This window comes from Camellia sinensis, chromosome 7 (genome assembly GCF_055761805.1).
Source record: "Camellia sinensis isolate YWXY chromosome 7, ASM5576180v1, whole genome shotgun sequence".
NCBI lineage: Eukaryota > Viridiplantae > Streptophyta > Magnoliopsida > Ericales > Theaceae > Camellia > Camellia sinensis.
The window spans coordinates 152,181,348-152,207,292 of NC_138967.1; the positions used below are offsets into that span (position 1 = coordinate 152,181,348).

Sequence of the window (25,945 nt, forward strand, 5' to 3'; positions counted from 1 at the left end):
AAGATAAATCTTTGGACACATTATACATACATACATGTTTGAAAAAATTACGACAGAAAAAAAAATTAAAAAATAAAGTTTGATCTTTATAACAGAATAAATTATGAATTTTTTTAATTTTATCAATTTAAATAATATTTTAATTTATTTTTAATTTAAACAATCAATCTATTTATGTTAAATAAAATTGAATAAAAAATAATAATATTTTAATCACTAAACTCAATAAATAATTAGCCTGTCTCATGCTTTGTTGGCCTTTTTTCTACTGTTGAGCTTGTACATTAATAGGTCTCGTTGGCTCTTGCACTCCAAAGAACCATTATTTTGTTATCATTTTCTTTTGTTTTCTGCTTAACCAAACTATCATCAGAACCAATTCTGAGGCAAAAAATTATGAAAAACCTTGCTTTACATGACCAACCAGAAATTTGTGCAAACCAATATAATAAGAAAAGAAACCAAAAATGAAAAATGTCTTCTTCTTTCTTCTTCTTTTTATGTAATGTATGTGAAATATCAATTCAATTCTCTCCACATCTCTCATAAGTCCTTATATCCCTTCTCTCTCTCTCTCTCACACACACAATGGGATATGGGCTTTACATCTTCTGCTCTTTTGCATATGTTGTTTCATGTTTTCAGCTGTCATACTGTGCCAGAATAGAGAAACTGATCAAGGCAAAAGTAGCACAATCAAGTGGCTGTGATTTGTTCCAAGGAAGTTGGGTCTTTGATGACACATACCCTCTCTACAACTCCTCCATCTGTCCGTTCATTGAGCAAGAATTTGACTGCCAGGGAAATGGACGGCCAGATATGCTTTATCTCAAGTACAAATGGAAGCCCACCGGATGTGATCTGCCAAGGTACGTTTGATGTAGCATCAGCCATGTTCACAATTTAAAATGTACTGATACTAGTATTTATTGTGGAGTACTTACATTTTATCTCTTCTATCACTTTACTCTCTATACTTTTAATTAGTTTAATTGTTTATTTTTAATTTTGTATTAATTTGGTTCAATTAATAACGTTATTAATGCTTTTTTAAAAAAAAAAAAACACTCAATTGGTTGAGGTTATCTCACTGAATTAACCAAGCTTATAATTTTGCTCGTAGAAGTGTAACACATGCTAGTTATGTGCATATTATCTATTAAAAATGCTAACAGTTGTAATCAATTAAAGTAAGGTCTCGTTTGGCAACTCAATATTTTAGTCTAAATGTTAAAAAATCATTAAAAACCTAAAAAATCAACAATTTATACCAAAAAGTTAAAGATTTTATTTTCTCATTACTTTTTTATACATCTTTTCATAAAAATTCATTTCAAATATACTAATTTTTTTACCTCATATTTTAGCCAAAAAATTAAAAAATTACTAAAATAACATGTTCCCAAATGAGGCCTAAATTGAGATAAATTCATAAATTCAGAAATTACCTGTGAAATTTATCCAATTATATATTTATGTGAGAGTTGACAATTGTTTGTGGGTTAATTACATTTTTTGTCTTCAAAGTATGAGTTGTGTATAATTTCGATCCATAATATTTAAAGAGTGTCAATTTGATTTACAATGTATAAAAGTATTTTAATTTTATGTCTAATATTTAAATTATATTAATTTGATCTCCAATATATGAAAATATTTTAATTTAATCCCTCGCGTATGAAATTCTAAAGCAATGATTAATTTCCAAATCCTTTTACTTTAAAATTCATAAATTCAAAGGCAATCTAAGATTAAAATATGTAACATGTCATCAATACTAAATAATATGGGTGCAGATTTGATGGTGTGGAGTTCTTGAGAAGATTTAAAGGGAAGAAATTATTGTTTGTGGGGGACTCTCTTAGCCTCAATCAATGGAGGTCACTCACTTGCATGTTGCATGCCACAGTACACCCCAAACCAAACTTCATGATTGGGCGAGTAGACCATGACCTCTCTGCATTTACCTTACAGGTTGGGTTAGGTGCTTTCCACTTGGAAAATTCTATTCATATAAAATATAGGTTAAATTATATTAATAATTCTGGTATTTTATTTTTTGTGTCATTTTTATTTATATAATTTCAGTTAATTCGAATTTGATCCTTAATTTTAAATTTTGTATCAATTTAATTCAATTGATTACCTTAACTAGGGTTTTTGAAGTCACTGAGTTGATTCATGTTAATTTATTGAGTTGAGCAAGTTTACAATTTTGTCTATAAAAACAAAATACAGGTCGTTTATGTGCACATTTTTTATAAAGAAAAAATACTAACGATTGTAATTGGATCAAATTAAGACAAAATAATAAATTCATAATTAAAATTGAGCTAATTGAAATTATACTCTCTCCTTTTTCAATATTAAAAAAAAAAAAAGGAACCAAAATAACGTAAGAGTAAAAATAGAGTCTATCAATGTAATTACCCTAATATATATATATATATATAATCAAACAAATGTGTTAATATAATTTTTGTAAATAAAATTTTTTTTTTTTTTGAGTGCTTTGTTTTAAAGTGAAAATGTTCAAATTGAAAATGGTGATCCTTTTGTATACATATTCTGTATGAATTTTTTTGTTTTTATTTTGAATATTATTACTATTTTCAAAAAATTACATTAGGGTCAGTATTTTTTTTTTTTTTTAGGTCGGGGGTTTAGGCTCCATTTACTTGGACAGAATGTGGGCTTCTCTTCCAATCTAATTTTTGCAATTTTTTTTATTTTTATTTTTTATAACTAACCTCTTAATAATTAGATTAAGGTTCTTGAATGGGCATTTATGTGTCACTTGGAGGTTGGACAAAAAAAATTAACTAAATTACTAACTAACTAACTAACTCACATGGAAACAGAAAGTGAAGGTAACGTTTGGTCTTTGGTTTTTTAGAAACAGAAAAACAGAATTAACACCAAAAATTTCAATTAATTGTTTTCAGAGAAAAGCAATTTTTTAATTCCCAAAAACTTCTCTAATTTTATTATTTTTTTATTTGGCACATAAACAAAAACGATGATTGTTCATTGTTTTTTCTTCTCAAAAACATGAAAAACCAAAGTATCAAAAATTAAAATAAAACCTTTTTGTATTTTGAATATTGCTAGCTATTAAAAGAAATTAATGGAGTAGCTATTGTCCTAGTTCCTATCTCTAACTGGGACTTCACCGTGTGCAATTTCATGGGATATTGCAGGACTATGATATTTCTGTGATGTTATCGCGTAATGAATTTCTAGTCGATCTAGTAACTGAGAACATAGGTAGAGTTTTAAAGCTCAACTCCATCGAAAATGGCGAATCATGGAAAGGAGTAGACACGCTCATCTTCAATACCTGGCATTGGTGGCTTCATGAAGGACACAACCAACCGTGAGTTCTCCATCAAAAAAATAAAATAAAATATCAAAATTGTGTATTTGATAATTTGTGACACTTCGTAATAATGCACAGAAAAATAATATGATTTGTAACAAAATGTAATATTAGTTTTTTACAAATGTAAACTTTACTGATATTTTAAATAAGTATACTTTTTGACTTTTTATGAAATATGGGTTGGGTTTGAAGTGATGTGTTAGAGAGGTGATGTGACTTAAATAAGATGATGTGACTTAAATAGAATAGTGACTTTTTGACTTTTTAACTTTTTTTAAAGATGCCAAACTTAGCCTAAGTATATTTTAAATAAACTGTTGAAATATTTGGATGTATTAATCTTTTTTAACATACACTTTATTATTTGTAAAAATTTAACTACTCTTTTTTGTTGTGTTTTAGATGGGACTACATTCAAATAGGGAATACAATATACAAAGACATGGATCGATTGTCTGCATTTAAAGAGGGATTAATAACATGGTCAAAGTGGGTGGACTCTAACATTGATCCTAATGTCACAAAAGTATTTTTTCAAGGCATTTCACCTATTCATTACAAGTAAGTCCTTTCACTCCTTCCTCTCTTGGTAGTTGTTGCAAGTGTTATACCGGTTCTAACACTTTGTTGTGATTAAGAGAAAGTATTTTATATAATAAGTATGTCATGTGACTAAAATAATGTAGTATACTCTTTCACTCATCAATTGACAAGTAATAAAAATTATATCTAATGAGTTACTTTATACTTAGCCCAACGGAAAGTTTGATCTCTAAATTACTAAGTGATTTAAGTTTAAGTCAAAATGTTCAAATTTCATTTTCTAATTTTACAAAAATTTTAATTCTAGGAGTAGGTAAAGAGAATGTGACTCTTTTTATTCAATGCAAGATAGAATTACAGAACTTGTATTTATAGAGAAACCATAACTACCTTCTAACCTCCTAACCTAACCATAACTGCAATCTAACCATAACTGCAATCTAACTCTAGTTCTAACAAACTAACTATTAAAATAACAACTTGCAACCTTTAGGTGAGCTGGACTACTATAAGCTGTTGCAGAGCTTTAGTGCTGCTGGTGCAGCTGTTGCAGAATTAGCTTGAGCCTCATCCTGAGCATTATGCTTAACAGTCCCCCGCAAACTGAGAGAAGTGGGAAACACCTGAAGTTTGCCCTGAAGGTATTGAAATCTGGAAACTGAGAGAGGCTTTGTGAGAATATCGGCAATTTGGTCAGTTGACGCAATATGACAAATAGCAAGTTTCTTGGCAGCAACTTTCTCACGAACAAAATGATAATCGACTTCAATATGCTTAGTTCTAGCATGGAAGACTGGATTGTGAGCCAAGGCAATTGCAGACAAGTTATCACACCATAAGGTAGGAACAGCCACAGAGACATGAAGTTCAGTTAGAAGCATGCCAAGCCAACTCAACTCAGCAGATACCTGAGCTAAAGCACGATATTCTGCCTCAGATGAAGATCGGGAAACTGTTGGTTGCTTTTTAGCACACCAAGAGATGAGATTGGGACCAAGAAACACACAGTAACCTGTGGTGGATCGTCTATCAAGAGCACTGCCAGCCCAATCAGAGTCTGAAAATGCATTGAGAACAAGAGGGCCAGAGGTGAAATGCAAGCCATGACTTAAGGTACCCTTGAGATATCTGAGGAGCCGTTTAACAGCAGAAAAATGACTATTCAAAGGGTTTTGTAAAAATTGACACAGATAATTAACTGTAAAGCTGAGATCAGGTCTGGTAAGTGTAAGATATTGGAGAGCACCCACGAGGCTTCTATAAAGACTAGGGTGAGAAAAAGAAGAGTCCATCTCAGGACGAACAACCTTAGTAGCCATGGGAGAAGAATATGGTTTACAATCACTCATGCCTGCCTTTGCAAGAATTTCAGAAGCATATTTTGGCTGAGACAAAATGTAACCTGAAGGAGAAGAAGTAACAGAGATACCAAGAAAATAGTTGAGGAAACCCAACTCTTTCATGGAAAAAACTGAGTGCATATGTTGAACAAGAGTAGAGATATAGAGAGGATCACTCCCAGTAAGAAGGATGTCATCTACATAAACAAGTAGAACAGTAATGGAAGTAGAGGTGTGTTTGACAAACAAAGAGGAGTCACAATGACTAGGAACAAAATCATGAGAAAGAAGAAAAGAAGAGAAAGTGGAGAACCAAGCTCGAGGAGCTTGTTTTAAGCCATAGAGGGCCTTGTGCAATTTACAAACAAGGGATGGATGTTTAGCATCAATAAAACCTTGAGGTTGATGCATATAAACTTCCTCTTCAAGAATGCCATGAAGAAAGGCATTTGAAATGTCAAGTTGCTTAATAGGCCAATGAAAATGAAGGGCTAGACATAAGAGAACTCTGATGGTAGGTTGTTTAGCTACAGGACTAAATGTTTCATGATAGTCTACACCCTCAGTTTGAAGAAAGCCTTTAGCAACAAGTCTAGCTTTGTGTCTTGCAATAGAACCATCTGAGTTTTTCTTGAGCCTAAATACCCACTTGCAGCCAATAGCTTGTTTATCAGGAGGAAGAGTCACTAAAGACCAAGTACCTTGGTTTTGAAGAGCTTGATATTCATCTAACATAGCAGCTTGCCAAGCTGGAGACTGAGCAGCTGTTTGATAATTCTGTGGCTCAGTAGAATCTGCAGAGTCTGTAGAAGCAAGAAGACAAAGGGAAGAAGAGGAAGCAACAGGATTCTTACTCTTGGACCTAGTGATCATAGGATGAGGAGGAGGATGAGAAGAAGAGATTGGAGGAAGATCAATGTAGAGAGATGAAATAGGCAATTGAGAAGAAGGAGGAGCAGACAGAAGTGAGGAAGGAGCAGCTGATGGAGACAAAGAAGGAACAGCCGCAGAAGTAGGAAGAGTTGCTGCAGACAGAGTAGGTGTGGCTGTTGCAGATATAGAAGAAGCCTCTGCAGCCAGAGGAGATATGACTGTAGATTTAGGAGGAAGTGATGTCCAGAAAAAATTAATTAAAGAAGGAAGAGTAGGAACAGAGGAGGAGATAGATGAAGGAAAGCTAGAGGAAGATTGTTTAAAAGGAAAAAGAGATTCATCAAACACAACATGTCTAGACACATAGATCTTCTGAGTAAGAGGGTCAAGACATCTATAGCCCTTAGTAGATGGTTGATAGCCAAGAAAGATGCAGGGAATAGATTTTGGTTGGAGCTTATGAGAAGAATAAGGCTTTAACCAAGGATAACACCTACAACCAAAAACTCTTAAGAACTGATAATCTGGTTTGTGATGAAAAAGAACTTCAAATGGTGTATGATTTTGCAACTTAAGAGTAGGTAATCTATTGATCAAGAAAACTGCAGTAGCAAGAGCATCAAACCAGTAAATCAATGGCATGGAAGAATGATGCATAAGAGTGATAGTGGTTTCAATTAAATGTCTGTGTTTTCTTTCTGCAACACCATTTTGAGCAGGTGTATGAGGACATGTTAATTGATGAACAATACCTTTTTGTTTAAGAAAGGTTTGAAAAGGAAGACTAAGGTATTCTCCCCCATTATCACTTCTTAAAATTTGAAGATGAGTAGTAAATTGAGTTTCAACAAAGGCCTTAAATTCCAGAAATTTTGAAAAAACTTCACTTTTATAATGAAGAGGAAAAATCCAAGTGAACTTACTACAATCATCAATCAAGAGAACATAGTATTTATAACCAGAATAAGAGGCTGAAAAGGGGCCCCAAACATCTGTGTGAATAAGGGCTAAAGGCTTGTTAACAGTAGAGTTAGACAAGCAAAAAGGTAATCTATGACTTTTTGCCACACAGCAGGATTCACACAGAGTAGAGTTATTATTGGACTTATGTACAGGAGATGAATGCATGAATCTATTGTGTGCTAAAACATGCTGAAATTTTTGAGAAGAAGGATGACCCAGCCGGAAATGCCAGTTGGATACAGCAGACTGCTTTGGACAGTTAGATGCAGCAGATTTCTTTGTACAGGAGAAGCAGGCTGGTGAAGAAGAAGATGCAGAAGATGATGAAGAAAGGGGATAGAGGCCATGAGCATAAGATCCTCTATGCAGCACTTTCTGAGTAGCCTTGTCCTGAATCAGAAAAGAATGAGAATCAAAAGTAACAGTACAATTGTTGTCCTTAGTTAGTTGATGAATGGAAAGTAAGTTGGAGGAGATAGAAGGAACATAAAGGAGATTGTGAAGTTGAAAAGGAAATGTAGGTGTGGGAAGAAGACCCTTACCAGTGTGAGTGATAGGTAGAGTGGAGCCATCACCGACAGCAACTTGATCTTGTCCAGAATAGGGATGATAAGAGGAGAAATTAGCAAGATCATTAGTCATATGACTGGTTGCACCAGAGTCAAGAAACCAGTTTGAAGAGGATGCAGGTGTGGATGCTACAGATGAAGGTGAGGCAGAAGTAATATAGGTTGTGGGACTGGTTTGAATAAAGGAGGTTTGATGTGGACTATTCTGTGAACTATTCTGAAAAGATGAATCCATTCTGTACCAGCAGTCTAGTGCAGTATGGTTCAGCTTTCCACAGATCTGACAAACCACAGCATTATTAGGATTAAAGTTGGGCCGACCTCTGTGATATTGACCACTACCTCTGAGAGGACTACCATGCTGTGAACTGCCTCGGAACCGACCACTACTCTCTGAACCTCTGGAACCTTCTGAACTTCTGAAAACTTCTGAACCTCTAGGAGAGGAACCTCGGCCTCGAAAAGAAACGCGATGACCTCCTCTGTTACCTCCTTTATAGTTTCCTCTTGTTACAGAATAAGCAAATGGAATTTCAGCTGTATGAGTCTGTTTCAGGGAAGACTCAATATGAATAGACTCTGAACACAGTAATGAAGACAAATCTTCCATGGAAATAGGATCAGATCGAGCTCTAATGGTGGTCTTGAAAGCATTGTATTCATCTGGCAAACCATTAAGAACTAAGAGCACCAGATCCTCATCATCAACTGGTGCTGAAGCTAGAGCAAGCTGATCTGAAATGGACTTGAATTGATTCAAGTAGTCTTCCATTGTTGAACCTTTTTTAACAATACGACTGAGTTTATTTTTCAACTGATGAATATGAGATCTCGAAAGAGAGGTAAACCTTTTGGCAAGAACAGACCAGACTTCATGGCTAGTCTGACAATGAATAACAGAAGTGTAGAGAGACGAAGACAATGTAGCTGTGATGCAACTCAACAGATGTGAATCAATAGTGATCCACTGTGTGTAATCTGGATTCAGAACTTCTTGATTGTTTGAGTCAATCACAATAGAGGATGGACATATGATAGTACCATCAACAAATCCAAGAAGCTTTGTAGCTTTCAAGATGTTATGAATCTGACTTTTCCAGACAATATAATTGGTTGAATCAAGTTTCGTAGGCACAAAAGCATTCAGGTTTGAAATTAAGAGTGTAAGATTTGCAGGTAAAAAAGAGCTTGAAGGTGTAGGGTTTGAAGAAGCCATAGCAATATCTCAAAGGATTTCTGCTCGCAAGAGCTTGATGGCTCTGATACCATAAAGAGAATGTGACTCTTTTTATTCAATGCAAGATAGAATTACAGAACTTGTATTTATAGAGAAACCATAACTACCTTCTAACCTCCTAACCTAACCATAACTGCAATCTAACCATAACTGCAATCTAACTCTAGTTCTAACAAACTAACTATTAAAATAACAACTTGCAACCTTTAGGTGAGCTGGACTACTATAAGCTGTTGCAGAGCTTTAGTGCTGCTGGTGCAGCTGTTGCAGAGTTAGCTTGAGCCTCATCCTGAGCATTATGCTTAACAGTAGGTCCCTCATTTGACTCAAAATTAACAGAAGTAATTACCCAACATTAAAAAAAAAAAATTAAAAAAATCTCATTTTCCAATATTATTTTTGCAACGGACAAATGTAAAGAGTTTAATTTCTTACATTTTTCTTTTACTTTTTGTTGTTATTGAGTAGCGGTAAAGCATGGAATGATTCCAATTTAGCAACTTGCCAAGGGCAAACGCAACCATTAAGTGGTTCATCATACCCCGAGGGTTTACCACCTGCTATAGCTGTGGTGAAAGAAGTGCTAAATAATATGACTACTCCGGTTACTTTACTAGACATAACAATACTATCACAATTGAGAAAAGATGGGCATCCATCAGTTTATGGCACTAATGGAGAGAATGAAAATGATTGCAGCCATTGGTGTGTTGCTGGTGTTCCTGATACTTGGAATGAGCTCTTGTACGCAATTCTTGTTTCTAGTGATTAGATTGAAAAGACTATGATCCCTCTCCATAGGAGAACAATTGTGGTGTAAACATTGTTTTAGAAAAATCTAATATGAAGTTCTTCAAAAAAAAAAAAATTTAAAAAAAACACAAAAAATAAACAAGCAACAAATATTAACAAATGCAAATATGTCCATGGTTGAATTTTATTTTTTTATTTTTTATGTTTTGAGTAATGTTAGAGATCGTAAAAATGAGTTCAAAAAATAGATCCTTTTTTGGTTTAAATTCTCAAAAATTATTTTTAAACGGGTTTTCGTTTGTTTTTATTGAACTTTTTTCTTTTATATTTTAGTATTTTTTTTAAAACTTTGTAAATACATCACGATTAGATGCATTTAAAAAAAAATAAAAAATAAAAAACTAATGAAAAGAAATTACCGAAACAAATGAAAACTCCAACAAAAATACACACAGATTTGTATTCGAATTTTAATATGTTTTAGTAAATTTTTTCAATATTTTAGTCAATTTATTTTTGTTTTTAGATGCATTTAGATCAGGTACAATTAAAAAGTACCAAAAAAAATTAACTAAACTATGAAGAAAAAAAATGAGGGATTTAGCAAAAACCCCCTTGGTCTAACATTTTGGTACAAAAGGACACAAGCTAATTGTATTATTTGAAACACCCTTCATTATTAAAATATAAGATGAATTGACTATAATATCCCATATATAGAGAGAGACGAAGACTTGCATACACCAAATCGTTCCTACTTAGTTGCTTTTCAAAACACTCTCCGAAAAACTCTTATTTGAAAGCGAAATCATCGTGTTTTGCTACAATTTCATTGCTATTTCTCTTGCACGTTGGTTTTCACATCACAAATATTATCTTCTACTTAATCATTAATCATCGACTCGTCTCCGATGCCAATCTGATTGAATATCAAGATTAGAGGTTTAGATTGTAAAAATCTCTCACTTTTTGGAAGTTTATTTAAATTGAGTTTTTTTTTATTTGATCAGTTCAAATACTGAGATTGGGATCCCAAATGACAATGTTATTGCAGTATGTTCACTAGTGAGAATAATAAAATTTTACTACCTACCAGCGTAAAATTTTAGAGTAAATTACAGTTATCTTGTTTGAGGTTACTGACAATTACACTAGCCTCCCCTCTTTTTTTGAAATTACACTAACCTCCCCTGAGGTTTACTTTTTTGAATTGCAAATTACCCATTTTCGTTAGTTGACCATTAGTTTCACAAACAGTTTTATTTTTTTATGTTTTATTTTTTGACGAAAGTTAGTGATTAGTTATTAGATTAACACAGAGGGATTTTAGTTTAGTTTATATAACATTTGAAGTGATTATTTGTAAATTAAAAATAAAAGAAATCAATTAAGCATTTTTAGGTAAGCAAAATAGTATGAATTATTGAAGCCAAATGAAAAATACAAAACTTTTATGTATGTAATGCAATAAATTATATATATACATATATATATATGAGAAATTTTGTGGAATGTGTACCATATGCACCTTTAGTTACTATCTTTGTGATATTGGTTATGGTCTATTGTGATGTTAATTTTGACTCTTTGTGATATTAATTATGACATTATTTTAGTTATGATTATTTTGTTATACTCCAAGTGGTGATTAGCTATAACTCATTTTTTATTTAAGTTATGACTCTCATAGAATTGGTGATCAAACCCACAAATATAATAACTTGCGTATGGTACACTCCCTTTTGTCATAACAATATGTTATATTAGAATACACACAATATACCATATACAAGTTATAATATTTGTGGTCTTGAGGTTTCTAACAATTGCACTGGCTTTCTCTCATTTTTTGGAAATTACACTGACATGCCATGTGACTAACTCTCCCATTAACACCGTTAGTCACATAAGAGGTCAGTGTAATTTTAGAAAAAATGTGAGGATGATAGTGTAATTGTTAGTAATCTCAGGGGAGGTGAATGTAATTTATCTAAAATTTTATTGTGTAGAAGTAAAAAAGCCAAATCAGAGTGAAATTTTATGAACAAACCAAAATAAACTTCTAATATCTTTTATAACTAGATTGTCACCAAACGTCTTCTTAAATGTTCAAATTTCATAATAAATTTATTGTGAATCAATAAAATTTTACTATTGACGTTAGTTTCAATGGTAAAAGTTTTACTATTTTTTTTAAAAAAATTTATGACTAACATGAATCTTATTTGATTGATCTTATAGAGAGAGTTCTAAAAATACTAATTTATTAAAAACCAATAAACAGATCAAAAGTTATCATTTCAAAATTCAAAATATAAAATTAATTACTATGGATAAAATCATCCATAAAAAAATAGAAAGAAATTTGTTTGAACTTTATGAAGGATGAGCTTCTTCTTCAAGGGGGTTTGGAAAATAAATAAATAAAAAAAATTGACTGTTATTTTTACTAAAAAGGGACCCAAGGGAGGGGTTTTACCAAAAAAAAAAAAAAAAAAACCCACAAAAATTCACTAAACATAAATGACAATTCATTTCAAAAAAAATTAAAATCAAACCATTGTAAAGTAATAATGTGAGTGGTCTATGTCATTCTATTGATAGAAGTTGCGATTTATGGAAACAGTTCTTTCTATCTTATTTATAGTACTAACAAATAATGATTTTAAAGATAATAAAAAAAAAAAAAGGAAATTACGGTTAAATTTATTTTACCACTATGTGCTTTAGAGCGGAGTACTTTGGCCCCTATGGTTCAAATATAATTAGGAAATCTTTATATAGTTTTTAAAATACTATTATTATTAGCTTTTGCATTCATACTAATGAAAATTATTTTTTAGAGTGGGTTTGATTTTCCGAAAAAATAAAGTGAAATTTAAACAACAAAAAGATAATTTTATCCCAATTTTCTTCAAATTTAAAATTAAATTAATACATTAATTAAAAAAATAAATAAATATATAATTAAGGATTGATTTAAAATATAAAATCTAATTAAGGATTCATTTAAAATATAATTAAATAAAAATAAATAATAGATAATAATTAAGAATTGATCTAAAATATAATTAAATTAACATGTTAGGAATTACAATAAATAATTAATAATTTAGGATTAATTGTGATTTAAAATAAAATTAGATTAAAAAGTTAATAATTTCAATAAATAATTAAAAATTTAGGATTAATTGTGATATGAAATATAATTAAATAAAAATTTACGGCGGTGCTACATGTACTAATTACTGTACTAACTAATATACCAACACTAGTTATGATATTATTATTCACCCCACTCATTAATTACATTACAAATACCAAAACCTCTTAAATCATGCGATATCATCAATTGGTACACTAGTCAGTATACTAATTAATGCATATTGCATTATTCTATTGCGGTGGTGTTACATACACCAATTAGTTTACTCATTAATGTATCAACACTAGTTAGGGTACTGTTATGGTGTGCAACCCCTTAAGGTTGCACACCATGTGCAACCAACACAAAAGGTGTAAGTGAGAGGTATAAACATAAAACTGGACAGCAAACAGAAAGCGTAAGCGTAAGATGTAAGTTGCACACTTAAGAAAAGTCCCACTAGTTATGATATTATTATTGACCACACTCATTAATTACATTACGAATACCAAAACCTCTTAAATCATGTCACATCATCAATTGGTACATTAGTTAGTACACTAATTAGTGCATATAACATTATTCTATTGTGGTGATGCTACATGCACCAATTAATGTACTAACGAATGTACCAACACTAGTTACAAAATTATTATTGACCCCACTCATTAATTACATTACAAATACCAAAACCTCTTAAATCATGTAACATCATCAATTGGTACACTAGTTAGTACACTAATTAGTGCATATAGTATTATTCTATTGCAGTGGTGCTACATGCACCAATTAGTATACTAACTAATGTGTCAACACTAGTTATGATATTATTATTGACTCCATTCATAAATTACATTACAAATACCAAAACCTCTTAAATCAGGTCACATCATCAATTGGTACACTAGTTAGTACACTAATTAGTGCATATAACATTATTCTATTGCAGTAGTGCTTCATGCATGAATTAGTATACTAACTATTAGACTTATTTATTTTGATGATTTATTTAATTATATTTAAATTTATTTGAAAAAGAAAAATATAATCCAAAATTTATTTTGAAAATTTATTTAATTATATTTTAATCAAAATTTATTTTGATGATTTATTTGAAAGAGAAAAATAGAATCAAAATTTATTTTGATGCTTTATTTGAAAGAGAAAAATAGAATCAAAATTTATTTTGTCCCATTATTTCTCACCTAAACCTTTGTCCTAAATGTTATTAGAATGTATTTAATATTTGATTAAATCAGAAGTTCAAACAGCCCAAAACAAAGGCTCAAACAGCGTAGCACAGCAGCAGGCCAAAAAGTTCAAAAGGTTCAAGTGGAAGATATTCAAATTAGTAATAATCGAAGTGTAACGGCTATAAAGGTTCAAAAGGTTCAAGTCGAAGAAATTCAAATTTGTAATGATGGAGTGGAAGATATTCAAATTGGTAATGATAGAAGTACAACGGCTATAAACGGCTATAAATTCAAATGAATATAACGGCTATAACCGGGTATAAGTTTCATTATATATACCAAAGCTTCTAATGTAAACAAGTGACAAGAAAAACTAGAAAATATTATTTGATCTATAATCACTCACATCTATTATCTAAAAAATTCTCTGAGAAATGTTCTTCAATTTTTGTTTACATCCTCTCTCAGAAATTATACACTGAGCCTTATAGCATTAAGCTCATCTTTCCTGTGTAAGGTTTACAGAAAAATCATAGCTTCATTTTATATATTTATCTTTGAGAGATATTTATTGTAAGTTTTCTTTGAAAGCAAAAATACCATTTCATCTTGTAAAAATGTTGCAAACATTGTGTTCTTGAAATCTTGAGAGTGATTGTGAATCACATAAGATTTGTAAGGGTTTGGGCTTGTGAAGTCTATATAAAATTCGTAGAGGATTGCTCTATTTGTAAAGAGGTTGCTAGCACCCCTGTGAAGTTAGAAGGTAGTGGAAAATATCAAGTGAAGCTTGAAGAGTGGGTGTAGGCTTGGTTGAAGCCAAACTACTATAAATCTGTTTGTCTCATCTTCTTTAATCTTTTTACTTTCCTACTACTGCTATAGCTATCTAATATTCATGTATTAATCATTTGATTTACCATTGTATGTTAGTTATACTTCATGGTTATTTTGCTTGATCATTTACTGCTAAGTTCATCATTGTACTTGTTAATAATTTGTTGTACTAGTAGTTAATTTTATTGGGGTATTATTAATTTTAATTTGTAGAAACCTAATTCACCCCCCTCTTAGGTTGCTTTTTGGGTAACACTAACTAATGTGCCAACACTAGTTATGATATTATTATTGACTCCACTCATTAATTACATTACAAATACCAAAACCTCTTAAATCATGTCACATCATCAATTGGTACACTAGTTAGTACACTAATTAGTGCATATAGCATTATTCTATTGCGGTGGTGCTACATGCACCAATTAATGTACTAACTAATGTACCAATACTAGTTATAAAATTATTATTAATCACACACATTAAATACATTACAAACACTAAAACTTCTTAAATCATGTCACATCATCAATTGGTACACTAGTTAGTACACTAATTAGTGCATATAGCATTATTCTATTGCAGTGGTGCTACATATACTAACTAATGTGCCAACACTAATTATGATATTATTATTGACCCAGTCATAAATTACATTACAAATACCGAAACCTCTAAAATCATGTCACATCATCAATTGGTACACTAGTTAGTACACTAATTAGCGCATATAGTATTATTCTATTGCAGTGGTTCTACATGCACCAATTAGTATACTAACTAATGTGCCAACACTAGTTATGATATTATTATTGACCACACTCATAAATTACATTACAAATACCAAAACCTCTTAAATCATATAACATAATTAATTGGTACACTAGTTAGTACACTAATTAGTGCATATAACATTATTCTATTCTGGTGGTGCTACATGCACCAATTAGTATACTAACTAATGTACCAACACTAGTTATAATATTATTATTGACCACACTTATTAATTACATTACAAATATTAAAACCTCTTAAATCATGCTACATCATCAATTGGTACACTAGTTAGTACACTAATTAGTGCATATAACATTATTCTTATTATTGACATCACTCATTAATTACATTACAAATACGAAAAATCTCTTAAATTATGCCATATTATCAATTGGTACACTAGTTGGTACACTAATTGGAGCATATAATATTATTCAAAAATTTAAGAATTACAATAAATAAATTTTTTAATTAATTGTGATTTAATTGAATTAATGTTATACACTATAAAATTATGTGTATGAAAAAGGAGAGAGAAATAAATTTTAAAAAAAATAGGATTGAAAAGTATTATAATCATTTCACATTTATAGTTAACGTTGCACTTTGTTCCAAAATTACTTGGAGTTTTATGATTTTATTTCAGCCATAAGAGATGAACTGTTCTGGTCTCAAATCACAAGGAGGAAAAATAAATTTTGCATAAAGAAATAACATTTTCTCTTCTATATTATCCTAGATATAGATATAGATATAGATATAGATGTAAAGTATTTTGTATGCCTACTTACGTTATGGAGGAAGAAAAAAAAAAAAAAAGAAGGGTTTGTAAGTGGTAATTAATAATATTTTATTTTATTTAATGCATCTTAAAATTTGTTAAATTTTAAATAATATGTTAAAAATAGAATTGTTTTTTTTTTTTTTGGTTAGATAGGAAATAGAAAGTTACACAATTTAAAATAATATTAAATACACATTAACAAATTAAAAATAAAAAATTATTAATCTCAAAATAAATTAATATAACATTAAGTTAGCAATAGCCAAAAAGGAAATCCGAGTTCAAGGTTTTGTCTCGAGTAATTATTGGGTGCTCCTACAATACGGTCACGTGATTTTGCATGAGTGTTGTGATGGTAAAAAAAATGAAATCCGTGATTTTATGTTAAATTATTAGAGAATATAAGAGAGTATAATATATGATGATTAATAAATAGTAATATGTGACACTCTAAGAGCATTCAATAATTTTTCATCTTATTAATCATTAATTTTAATTTTTTTTTGAGGGTTGTCCTGTTTCTCTTCTTCCCACTAAGTTGAAAAATGCATTCAAAACACTCACATCAAAAAATATTTATTTTAAATTGAAAAAAGAATACATGGAACATATTTTTGTGGTAAATATTACTTAATTTTTTTTAATAGAGTTATGACCATTTGTGATTCATAATTCAAGTTATATATTTTGTGATAATGTTAAGCATTTTTGTGATAATATTCCACATCTTGTGGTTCAAAAATATTTCAATGAAAAAATGTATAAAACTATCACAAAAATCATAAAATGCGTAATTTCATTTCTGAATTACAAATTATTTTAACTCTATCAGAAGATTATGTAATATTTATCACAAAAATACATATATCAAAAAACACATAGCAACATGTGCATAATGCATACCTTACATAAGGTGTGTACCAAAAATATTTCTTTAAAAATAAAAAAAAATAGTGATAGACTATTAATTTTGGATATTTATAATTGGGTGTTGCTTCTCTCAAGTTGTCATCTCAACTTGAGAGCGCTTGTGTTTAGTAGGCTCATACAAAAAATCAAGATGATTGAACATCAGTAACTATATATTTGAATCATATTTATTTTAAAAAATAGACAACAAATATAATTTCGAAAATAACCATTAATTTTTTATAATACAAATTGATTCAAACATATAGCTACCGATATCCGATTATTTTGAATTTTTTTCATGAATATTTACTCAATGAATCTTATTAAGTAAACGGGTTGGATCACCAAAATCAATTCCAAAATGAGTTTGGCAAGCCCAAACATTCTCTCAAGTTGAGATGACCAACTTGAGAGAAGTCATTATATACAAATAATCTCATGAAATCATAAATGGAATGGAGAAGGTAAATATGCACTAAGATCCCTCAATTATTAGCAAATATTGTTTAATTTTTTTTCATTTATAAACTCGTAATAATGATACCCTCAATTATGAAAATCATATAAAAATACCTCTTTTGGAAGTGGTCGGGAGGGGATCTGAATGGAACAAAAATAATTTTTATAATTGAGGAGGTCAAAAATCAAAACATATGAATTCATAAATTAAAAAATAAAATAATATTTACTAATTGTTGAAGGAATTTGAGTGTAAATAACCATATCATACTAGTTATGCTAGGGACCCCAAATATTCTACTAAATATTCTACCAAACATCTTACATGAGTGAGACTCACACAAAACAAATTACCAAATTTTTTACCAAATCTCTCATATGGGTGTGGGACCCACACACATTTGATTTGTGTGAATTCCACACCCATGTGAGAGGTTTAGTAGAAAATTTGATAATTTATTTGGGGTCCATAACATTTTCCTTAAGAGAAATCAATTTGTAATATCATTTTCCTTTCACGTCACACAATTAACATAGAGTCAAATCTTGGTAATATAACAAGAAACAAGAGACTTTCTAGCTAAACAATTATTTTTTTTCAAAAATAGAACTATTAATTTTCTCATTAATTAATCCCATTATATATATATATATATATATATATATATATATATCTAGCATTTGATCTCTCTCTTCATCTGTGTTTCATTTTCAAATTGCTCTCTTGTTTGTGTTCAAACTTTCTTGTTACTTTGCTCCCCTTCTAACCCTAATCATATTTCTAAACCCCTATGCAAATGGAGAGGATATAATAAAGCAAGAAAATGGGTGCAATCTTTTCCAAGGAAGTTGGGTTTTTGATAATACATATCCACTCTATGATGCATCAAATTGTCCATTTGTTTCATCAGATTGGAATTGCCATGCTAGGCCTAACAAGGACTACCTCAAGTATAAATGGAAGCCTGATGGTTGTGACCTTCCAAGGTATATAATTTAATAAATCCTTTTTTTTTTTTTTTTTTCTATGGGATATTGTTACTTTTTTCCCTTGAAATTTAGTTTTCATGAGTCAACGATGCTTATTTTCACCCTTTTTGGGTAGAGAGATACATGCTACTTCATTTTTTGTTTTGAACCTTTTTTACCTCTTATGACTATTTTTTGAGTTGGAGTTGTTTTCAGTCCGCATAGTGAACTATACTAGTCCAACTTAGGCTTGTGGACCCCTCACGGGCCTATTTTGATATCAACCGGGCTGGGGATCCCAGTGGGGGTGACCCCCAGCACCCCCACTCCACGTGGGGCTCTGTGATTGGCAGAGAGAAGGAAAAATAAATAAATAAAATTTCAGCCAATAAGAAAACACTGGGTGTCACTGGGGGTCTGAAAAACTGGGGGTACAAAGCATTTTTGTTTTGATATTTGATCTGTTAATTTTTTAAGACCTACTATAGGTCATTTTTAAATAAAATTTTTAAAAAATCGAAATTAATTTAATAATTGTAACAAGATATAAAAAGTAAAATCATGTGGGTATAATTATTGAATTTTTTATGAATGTTTCATTAGAACCTAAACAATTACCAGATGGGATATTGAAATAAGACTTATTATAGATCCACATGTCCAAATTGGACCGTTCAATCTTTTAAAAGGACTAGAAATAAGCATCCCCTCCCCACTACCCCCTCTTAGGGATTGTTTGGGGAGTGATTTTTTGACTAAAATAAACAAAAATCCAAATCAAGTTATCACATCACTCTCTCACTTCTCTTTTGAATGTCTTTTCATAAAAAATTAAAAAACTATCTAAAATAATTAATTTTCAAACAAGCTCTTAATATATAAGGTTAGTTAGTGCTACCAAATATATACATATATGTATATATGGACTCTCTGTTGAGCTTTGGAATGTGGATGACAATATAACATATATGAAAAATAGTTGAGAGCATTAAAAGTGGTGCTAAATAGCCCCACTAATTGTTGGTGGGAGTGGGGTACAAACCACTTATGGTGATTCACAAAAAAACAAATACAAGAGAGAATTTATAATCTGAAAAAACAGATTTATTTCGCTCAAATATTTAGAATACTGAAAGGAGAAAACTCACTCTTACTCTCTAATTCTCTTCTTTCTCCCACACTATGAATTCCCAATATACAATAGCTATATATAGATAAAACTAACAATGTGAAAACATTAAATGCAAATAAGACTGAGGCAATGAATTTCAAACGGTTGCAACCACTTTTGACAAACTTGATTTGCAGCCTCCACTTTTGACAAACTTGAATGCAACCTCTATTCTTAGGCCGGTGGAAAAACAATTTTTTTTATATCAAGATTACTTCACAACACTAATGATGTGGCCCATTGCCTGTGCCTTTTTTTTTTTTTTTGGAATATTTTCAATACATTAGTGCTATTAGTGATCTTTTTTTTTAGTGGTATGAATCATTGTTGTAACATATATGCATAGCTTCAACGGTGCAGATTTCCTGCAGAGGTGCAGAGGGAAAAAAATAATGTTTGTGGGTGATTCTCTAAGCAACAATCAATGGCAGTCTTTGACTTGCATGCTTCACACTGCTGTCCCAAACTCTAAGTACACCTCATCCAAAAGGGGCCAACTCTCCACATTTTCATTACCAGTAAGTTCTTATTTATTAGTAAATTTAGCAATTCAAAGTGGTTTAAAAATTTATTATTAAAAAAAAAAAAAAAAAAAAAGTGATCTTAAAATCTTTTTGCAAAAACTATATATATATATATCAACTTTTATTAATTTAGCGCCCATGTACTCTAAAGCAAGCATGTGTCGTTTCAAGCATCCCATTTTGATTTGTTATCTGTTTTCATTTTTTGGAGGAATATGGAATTTCAATTATGCCGTTCACAACGCATTTTTTTGTTGACTTGGTGACGGAGAACGTAGGTCGAGTTCTGAAGCTTGACTCGATCAGTGCCGGCAACCAGTGGTTAGGAGTTGACATCTTGATTTTCAACAGCTATCACTGGTGGCTCCACGAAGGCAAACTCCAACCGTATGATTTTTTTATTTGTTTAATTTTTTTTGTTACATTATTAACTTTCCTTTTTCAACCACATCAATGAGATGTGGTGTTTTTGTGCTACATTGTTGTTGTTGTTGCAGATGGGATTACTTACAAGTTGGTGACACTTTGTCCAAAGACATGGATCGCATGGCAGCTTATAAGATTGGTTTGACAACATGGGCAAAATGGGTTGATTCGAACATCAATCCTTTGAAGACTAGAGTCTTTTTCCAAGGAATTTCTGCTACTCATTACCAGTAAGAGCATCTCTAATAGTAATTTTGTCATTTTTGTTTTGGTCCGGGAATGGGTCCAGGGATAACTCCCAAGTCAATGAGCTGGGTCTCTTCTTGTTTTACCACTACACCATCACCCCCTGCTCGGTCAAGGTCTTGTCAATTTGACAACACCAAACTAATATTTTCACAACTACAAAAAAAACATACTCAAAAATAGATATATCGTCGCATTCATTTGGATGCAGTCCCCACCACAACCAAAATGAATTTGGCCCACACGTTGATTTTTATGTGCTCATTTCTATACAATTTTATGTGCACATAGTATTATTGTTTTAGTATTCTACAATACCCAAAATGCTCGAGTCCGCCAATCCTGCTCTTAGAGCTACTCCAATAGACTGTCATTTTGGGAATAATGACTACTGAAGTTGCTTTAAGTGCAAATAGCATTTCTTCTATTTTTTGCACCAGCGCTGCTTGAGGGCCCTAAATTTCGGGGCTCGAATGCCCCAAAATTCCACTTTTGGTAAAAAAAAAAAAAAAAAAAAGGAAAAAAGAAAGAAAAAAAGAAAACAGTTTCCAAAAATGGAAATTAGGGACATTAGGGGCAAATTTTTTAGGGCCACTAATCATTTTCCTTTTTGCACGCAATGCCAAATTAAAATGTTATTTCTAAGCCCATCACGAGAAAAGTAGGGAGAAGAGCCTAACCAAAATTTCACGGGTGATATTTTTTATTTTTTTTCATGGGTTATATATTATACGATTGTAGAGCTTGCCATGTTTTATCGACCACAGGTAAAATAACAGGCCATTGGAGATGCTCTAAGCTCTTCAGCAATTCATATCACTTTTTGGACAACTACCTCTAGCTGAATGGACATTCATTCATCTGGAGAAAAAACACAAAAAGATCAATCCAAACAGTACTTTTACTGCATATATATATATATGCTTATAGACTTTCCATTTTCAGGTTCTTATTCAGTTTCTTACTTGTGTTTTTGGATCTTATCAGCGGCATTGACTGGAATCAACCAAAAGTGAATAACTGTCGAGGGCAAACCAAACCAATAGATGGGTCAAATTATCCTGGTAATCATTATCCAGGAGAAGCAGTGTTGAAGAGTGTATTGGGCAGCATGAAAAAGCCTGTGAGTTTGCTTGACATTGCATTGCTCACTCAACTAAGGAAAGATGGCCATCCAAGCCAGAATTCTGGCACTGGCTTCGTCTGCAGTCACTGGTGTCTAGCTGGTGTCCCCGACTCTTGGAACCAACTCCTGTACACAATTCTAACCCAGAAGTAAAAATAAAAATAGTAACAATAATAATAAAAGAAATTGACTCAATAATTTTGATTTCTTCGGCAATTATTTCAAAAAAGAAATATATTGAATTCTATGAGCATGTTTCAAAGGACTGAAGTGAGAAACCAAAAGCTACCATTTTAGCATTTGTTGTATAACAATGCAAATTTTACCATTTTACCATTTGTTTCAAAGGACTGAATCCATCTAGAGATTTTATGATAAGCAAGATCTATTCAACTTAACTGCCAAAATAGAACACTACAATCTATTCCTACTCGGTCCTCCAACCCCAACTTTATTGGATTGGAGGAAAACAAAATGCAAAAGGCATAGCAAAATAGAGGTGATCCGACAATGAGAAACATAAATAGAAAAGAAGCCACGAAAAACAAGATCTCCTTCATCATTATAATTTACTTCAATTCTAGCCATTAAATTTGACACATGAAAATCAAGTGCTCTGATGAAATGGTCAAACGCTTAAGAAATACATAAAATTTGGTAAATTTGTGAACCAATATACCTCCTTTCAATATATGCATTTTATTTGGGAAGATCAAGTCACAGATATACCAAAAGTTTTCATGATCCTTATCATCTTTTCATCATATGATTTCTCTAAGTGGAGCTTGTCTGGGTCTTGTAGCTTGTTTTTTGTGTGGTCATTCAACTAGTATGGCCTGTTAGTAGGGTAATTTGAACTATGTATCTACGCGTTTTTTAACACAACATGATGTTCTTTTTGTGGCAAAAACAAACTTCTCTAATTGGAAGCCGCCACAAATTGGACACGTGCAAAATTCTCACATACGATTAATGGCACGTTTCACCTTAGAAATCGCATTTCTCAATCCAAGGATGAACTATCATAATAAGGTGCCATTTAATACTTAGAAATTGTGAGAATTGGAAAAGGAAAATGTAATGACCCTCATCCTCATCTTAGCCATGTTCATGTGCATCTGCATGATTTTGTTTTGTTGAGCTTGCATTTGTAGATTTTGACTTGTTTTGCCTAAAGTAAAGGTCCCTGTCTTGTTTTGTGCTTATGTGATTTGCTTGAGTATTGCTTGTGTGCTTTGTTCCTTGCTTAGTGTGTGTAGCCTAGGTCACACCCTTAAACCTCTTATACCTAGGATCATCTTGGAACCACTTTGGTTGACCTCCACCTTCACTCTGGCATATTGGCCGAGATGTCATCATCTAGGCCGAAATGTCATCATCTAGGCAACCAACATCCTTAATCCTTGCACCCAGTGATCTTGTTCCTGGACTGGTATGACCTAGACCGAGGTGTGGCACATCTAGGCTGAGGTGTGGCACAGTTAGGCCAAGTGTTGTCCTTCCTAGCCGAGATCATTGAAACCTTCTTGCCCAAAGCCTATGTCTTGATCCGAGGTCATTGCCTTGTTAGAGTGCCCTTGTCACCTTGCTTGTTATACACACTTTGTCATACTCTTGTCTTGTCATTCTGTCACCTTTTTTAGGAGATCCAATCCGGCGTTGCCACGTGTCCCAGCAAAGGGTTAAGTCAGTAAGCTATTGAGAAAACATATCATTTACTATATATCTTTGCCCTAGAAGTGAGAAACTCTAGGAAGAGGAAGAAGGAGTTCTTGAGAGAGAAGTAGATTTCCAAGCTTGATCCTTAGAGTTTGAACCGTTTGATCCGTGTTTTGAGGTTAGAATCTTGATCTTCTCTGGTTGTTCTTTGTATATATATGATCACATTGCATGATTTAGCATGATTCATGAGCCATGCATTGATTTAAAGTTTAGTTTTAGAAAGAGAAAATGATGTTCTTGTGTTCTTCAAGAAAAGCCTTGTTTTGATCCGAAAGTTTGTAACAAGTCCCATGTTTTTGTGTTTGATTTCATGAAAACTTCAAGTACGGGTACCCAGGTCTGTGTTTTTGAACTCATGCCACGAAATCTCAGATTTTGTAATAACAAGTTATGATTTTAGCATTCATGTCATTCATGTTCTTCAAGAGGAAACCCAGATTTCCCAGACTTCATTTCCCTAAGTGTGATCGCCGAGACCCACTCTTGCCTAGATCTCACACCTAGGCCAAGCATCGTATCTCACCTTGGCCTACCTTGCATGATCACCCACACTTTAGTCTACCTTGTATGCGCACCTAGGCCTAGGGAACCATACCTCGGCCAAGAGGTGTGGGACCTCGGCCAAGACCTAGTCGGTACCTAGCATGTTTTCTGAGATGAAAAACAGTGTTTTAACTCCCATCACATGTTTTGCTTTATCTTGACTTAGTTTTGAAAGAAATGCCGAGATCATTTATACTCATGCAAAGCTTGTTTTAGGAATGCATTGCACAACCATCTTTGAGCATCTTGTCTTGTCTTCTTGAAATGCATTCAGTGGACTTTGCCATGTATTTGTAGGTCTTGGATTCTTACCTTAATCCCTGCACCCGAAGAGCTATGTGAGTGATATTTTTAATAAAACTATGTTCTAATGTTTTGATAAAGGCTTTGCTTGTTTCGTTTTGGAAAAGTGTTTGTTCAAGTATGAATGATTATTCCTAGTTTTATATCAAGTATTATCTTGTTTTGATGACATTCTTGGGAAGTCCTTAGTGCTAAGGGACTATAACGCAACTAGTACCCTTGTTTGAGATATCTTGCCACCGACGGTCTTGTATGGGTGAGTTTGTCTAATTGATTCTGGGTAGATTATTCCCTTGTTTTTGTCAAGAATGTCATTCCTTGTATTATATTGATGCTAGTAAACATCCATTGAAGCTTTGAAAGACTTGATAGATGAACTTGGTTCATCCCTTGATTTTGTACAAGATATGCTATGTATTATTTTGATAAAGATCTCAAATATCATTCATTCAAACCTTTATTACTAATATCATTCACTGAATATCCAAGCTCACCCTCTCCTTATATATATGTAGGTGACGAGCAAGAAGGCGGTGACGCCTATATGTCATTTGCAAGTTGTTTTGGATTCATGTTTTGCTAGCATCTTGAAGATTATACTTCTTAGCTTGTAATTCATGTCTTTTGTATATTTCGGCTTGAGAAGCCTTTTGATCAAGATATAATATGTACTTTATTTTATTTGCATCCAAGTTGTAAACCATGTCATAATGTATGTCATTTCATTTGATCTATGCACAGCTCTTGTGGACTATTTAGATTTAAATTTATTGATTCCGCACATGTAAGCCCCATATGTATACTCTGATTGTGTGTGAATTCTTGTAAGTTGGCCTTTGGTAATCTCGGATTACTGGCCATCATGGCACCATTCTACTAGGGGTGGAATGGGGTCGTAACAGAAAAGAAGGTTGAAGAGAAAGGGAAAAAAATGATTTCCTACTTGTTTTCCCTATGTTGTTATTGCACTAAGGTGACAAGTTTAAAACCCCCGGGTCCTAGGTGTTGACAACCAGGCCAACCCCTTGGGGTTATATTAATAGGATCCTTATTGCAAACTATAAGTCTTAGACTCTAACAACTTCAAGAGGGAGGCTAGCAAGTAAAGGGATATAATTTTTTTCAAAAATAAAAAATGCACAGATGCA

At 32.1% G+C, this 25,945-nt stretch overlaps 2 protein-coding genes across 2 annotated transcripts; both read left to right on the forward strand.

Annotated features, from left to right (window-relative positions):
• Positions 1-569: 569 nt before the first annotated feature.
• Positions 570-9,695, forward strand: LOC114284813 (protein trichome birefringence-like 41). The gene is made up of 5 exons (XM_082879588.1): positions 570-869; positions 1,797-1,974; positions 3,201-3,376; positions 3,785-3,943; positions 9,376-9,695. Exons 1-5 carry the CDS (start codon positions 589-591, stop codon positions 9,677-9,679), a joined length of 1,098 nt encoding a protein of 365 aa, XP_082735714.1. The 5' UTR covers positions 570-588; the 3' UTR covers positions 9,680-9,695.
• Positions 9,696-17,763: 8,068 nt separating this feature from the next.
• LOC114284811 (protein trichome birefringence-like 42) lies at positions 17,764-22,382 on the forward strand. The gene is made up of 6 exons (XM_082881255.1): positions 17,764-17,772; positions 18,573-18,754; positions 20,254-20,425; positions 20,643-20,818; positions 20,929-21,087; positions 22,091-22,382. The coding sequence occupies exons 1-6, from the start codon at positions 17,764-17,766 to the stop codon at positions 22,380-22,382; spliced, it is 990 nt and encodes a 329-aa protein (XP_082737381.1).
• Positions 22,383-25,945: the final 3,563 nt, after the last annotated feature.

Bases quoted from the DNA above. Each gene is read 5' to 3' on its own strand.
- LOC114284813 (XM_082879588.1), top strand. From the start codon at position 589: ATGGGATATGGGCTTTACATCTTCTGCTCTTTTGCATATGTTGTTTCA. The intron at 1,975-3,200 runs GTTGGGTTAGGT...GGGATATTGCAG, and splicing joins TCTCTGCATTTACCTTACAG to GACTATGATATTTCTGTGAT. The intron at 3,377-3,784 runs GTGAGTTCTCCA...GTTGTGTTTTAG, and splicing joins CATGAAGGACACAACCAACC to ATGGGACTACATTCAAATAG.
- LOC114284811 (XM_082881255.1), top strand. The intron at 18,755-20,253 runs GTATATAATTTA...ATATATGCATAG, and splicing joins GATGGTTGTGACCTTCCAAG to CTTCAACGGTGCAGATTTCC. The intron at 20,426-20,642 runs GTAAGTTCTTAT...CATTTTTTGGAG, and splicing joins TCTCCACATTTTCATTACCA to GAATATGGAATTTCAATTAT.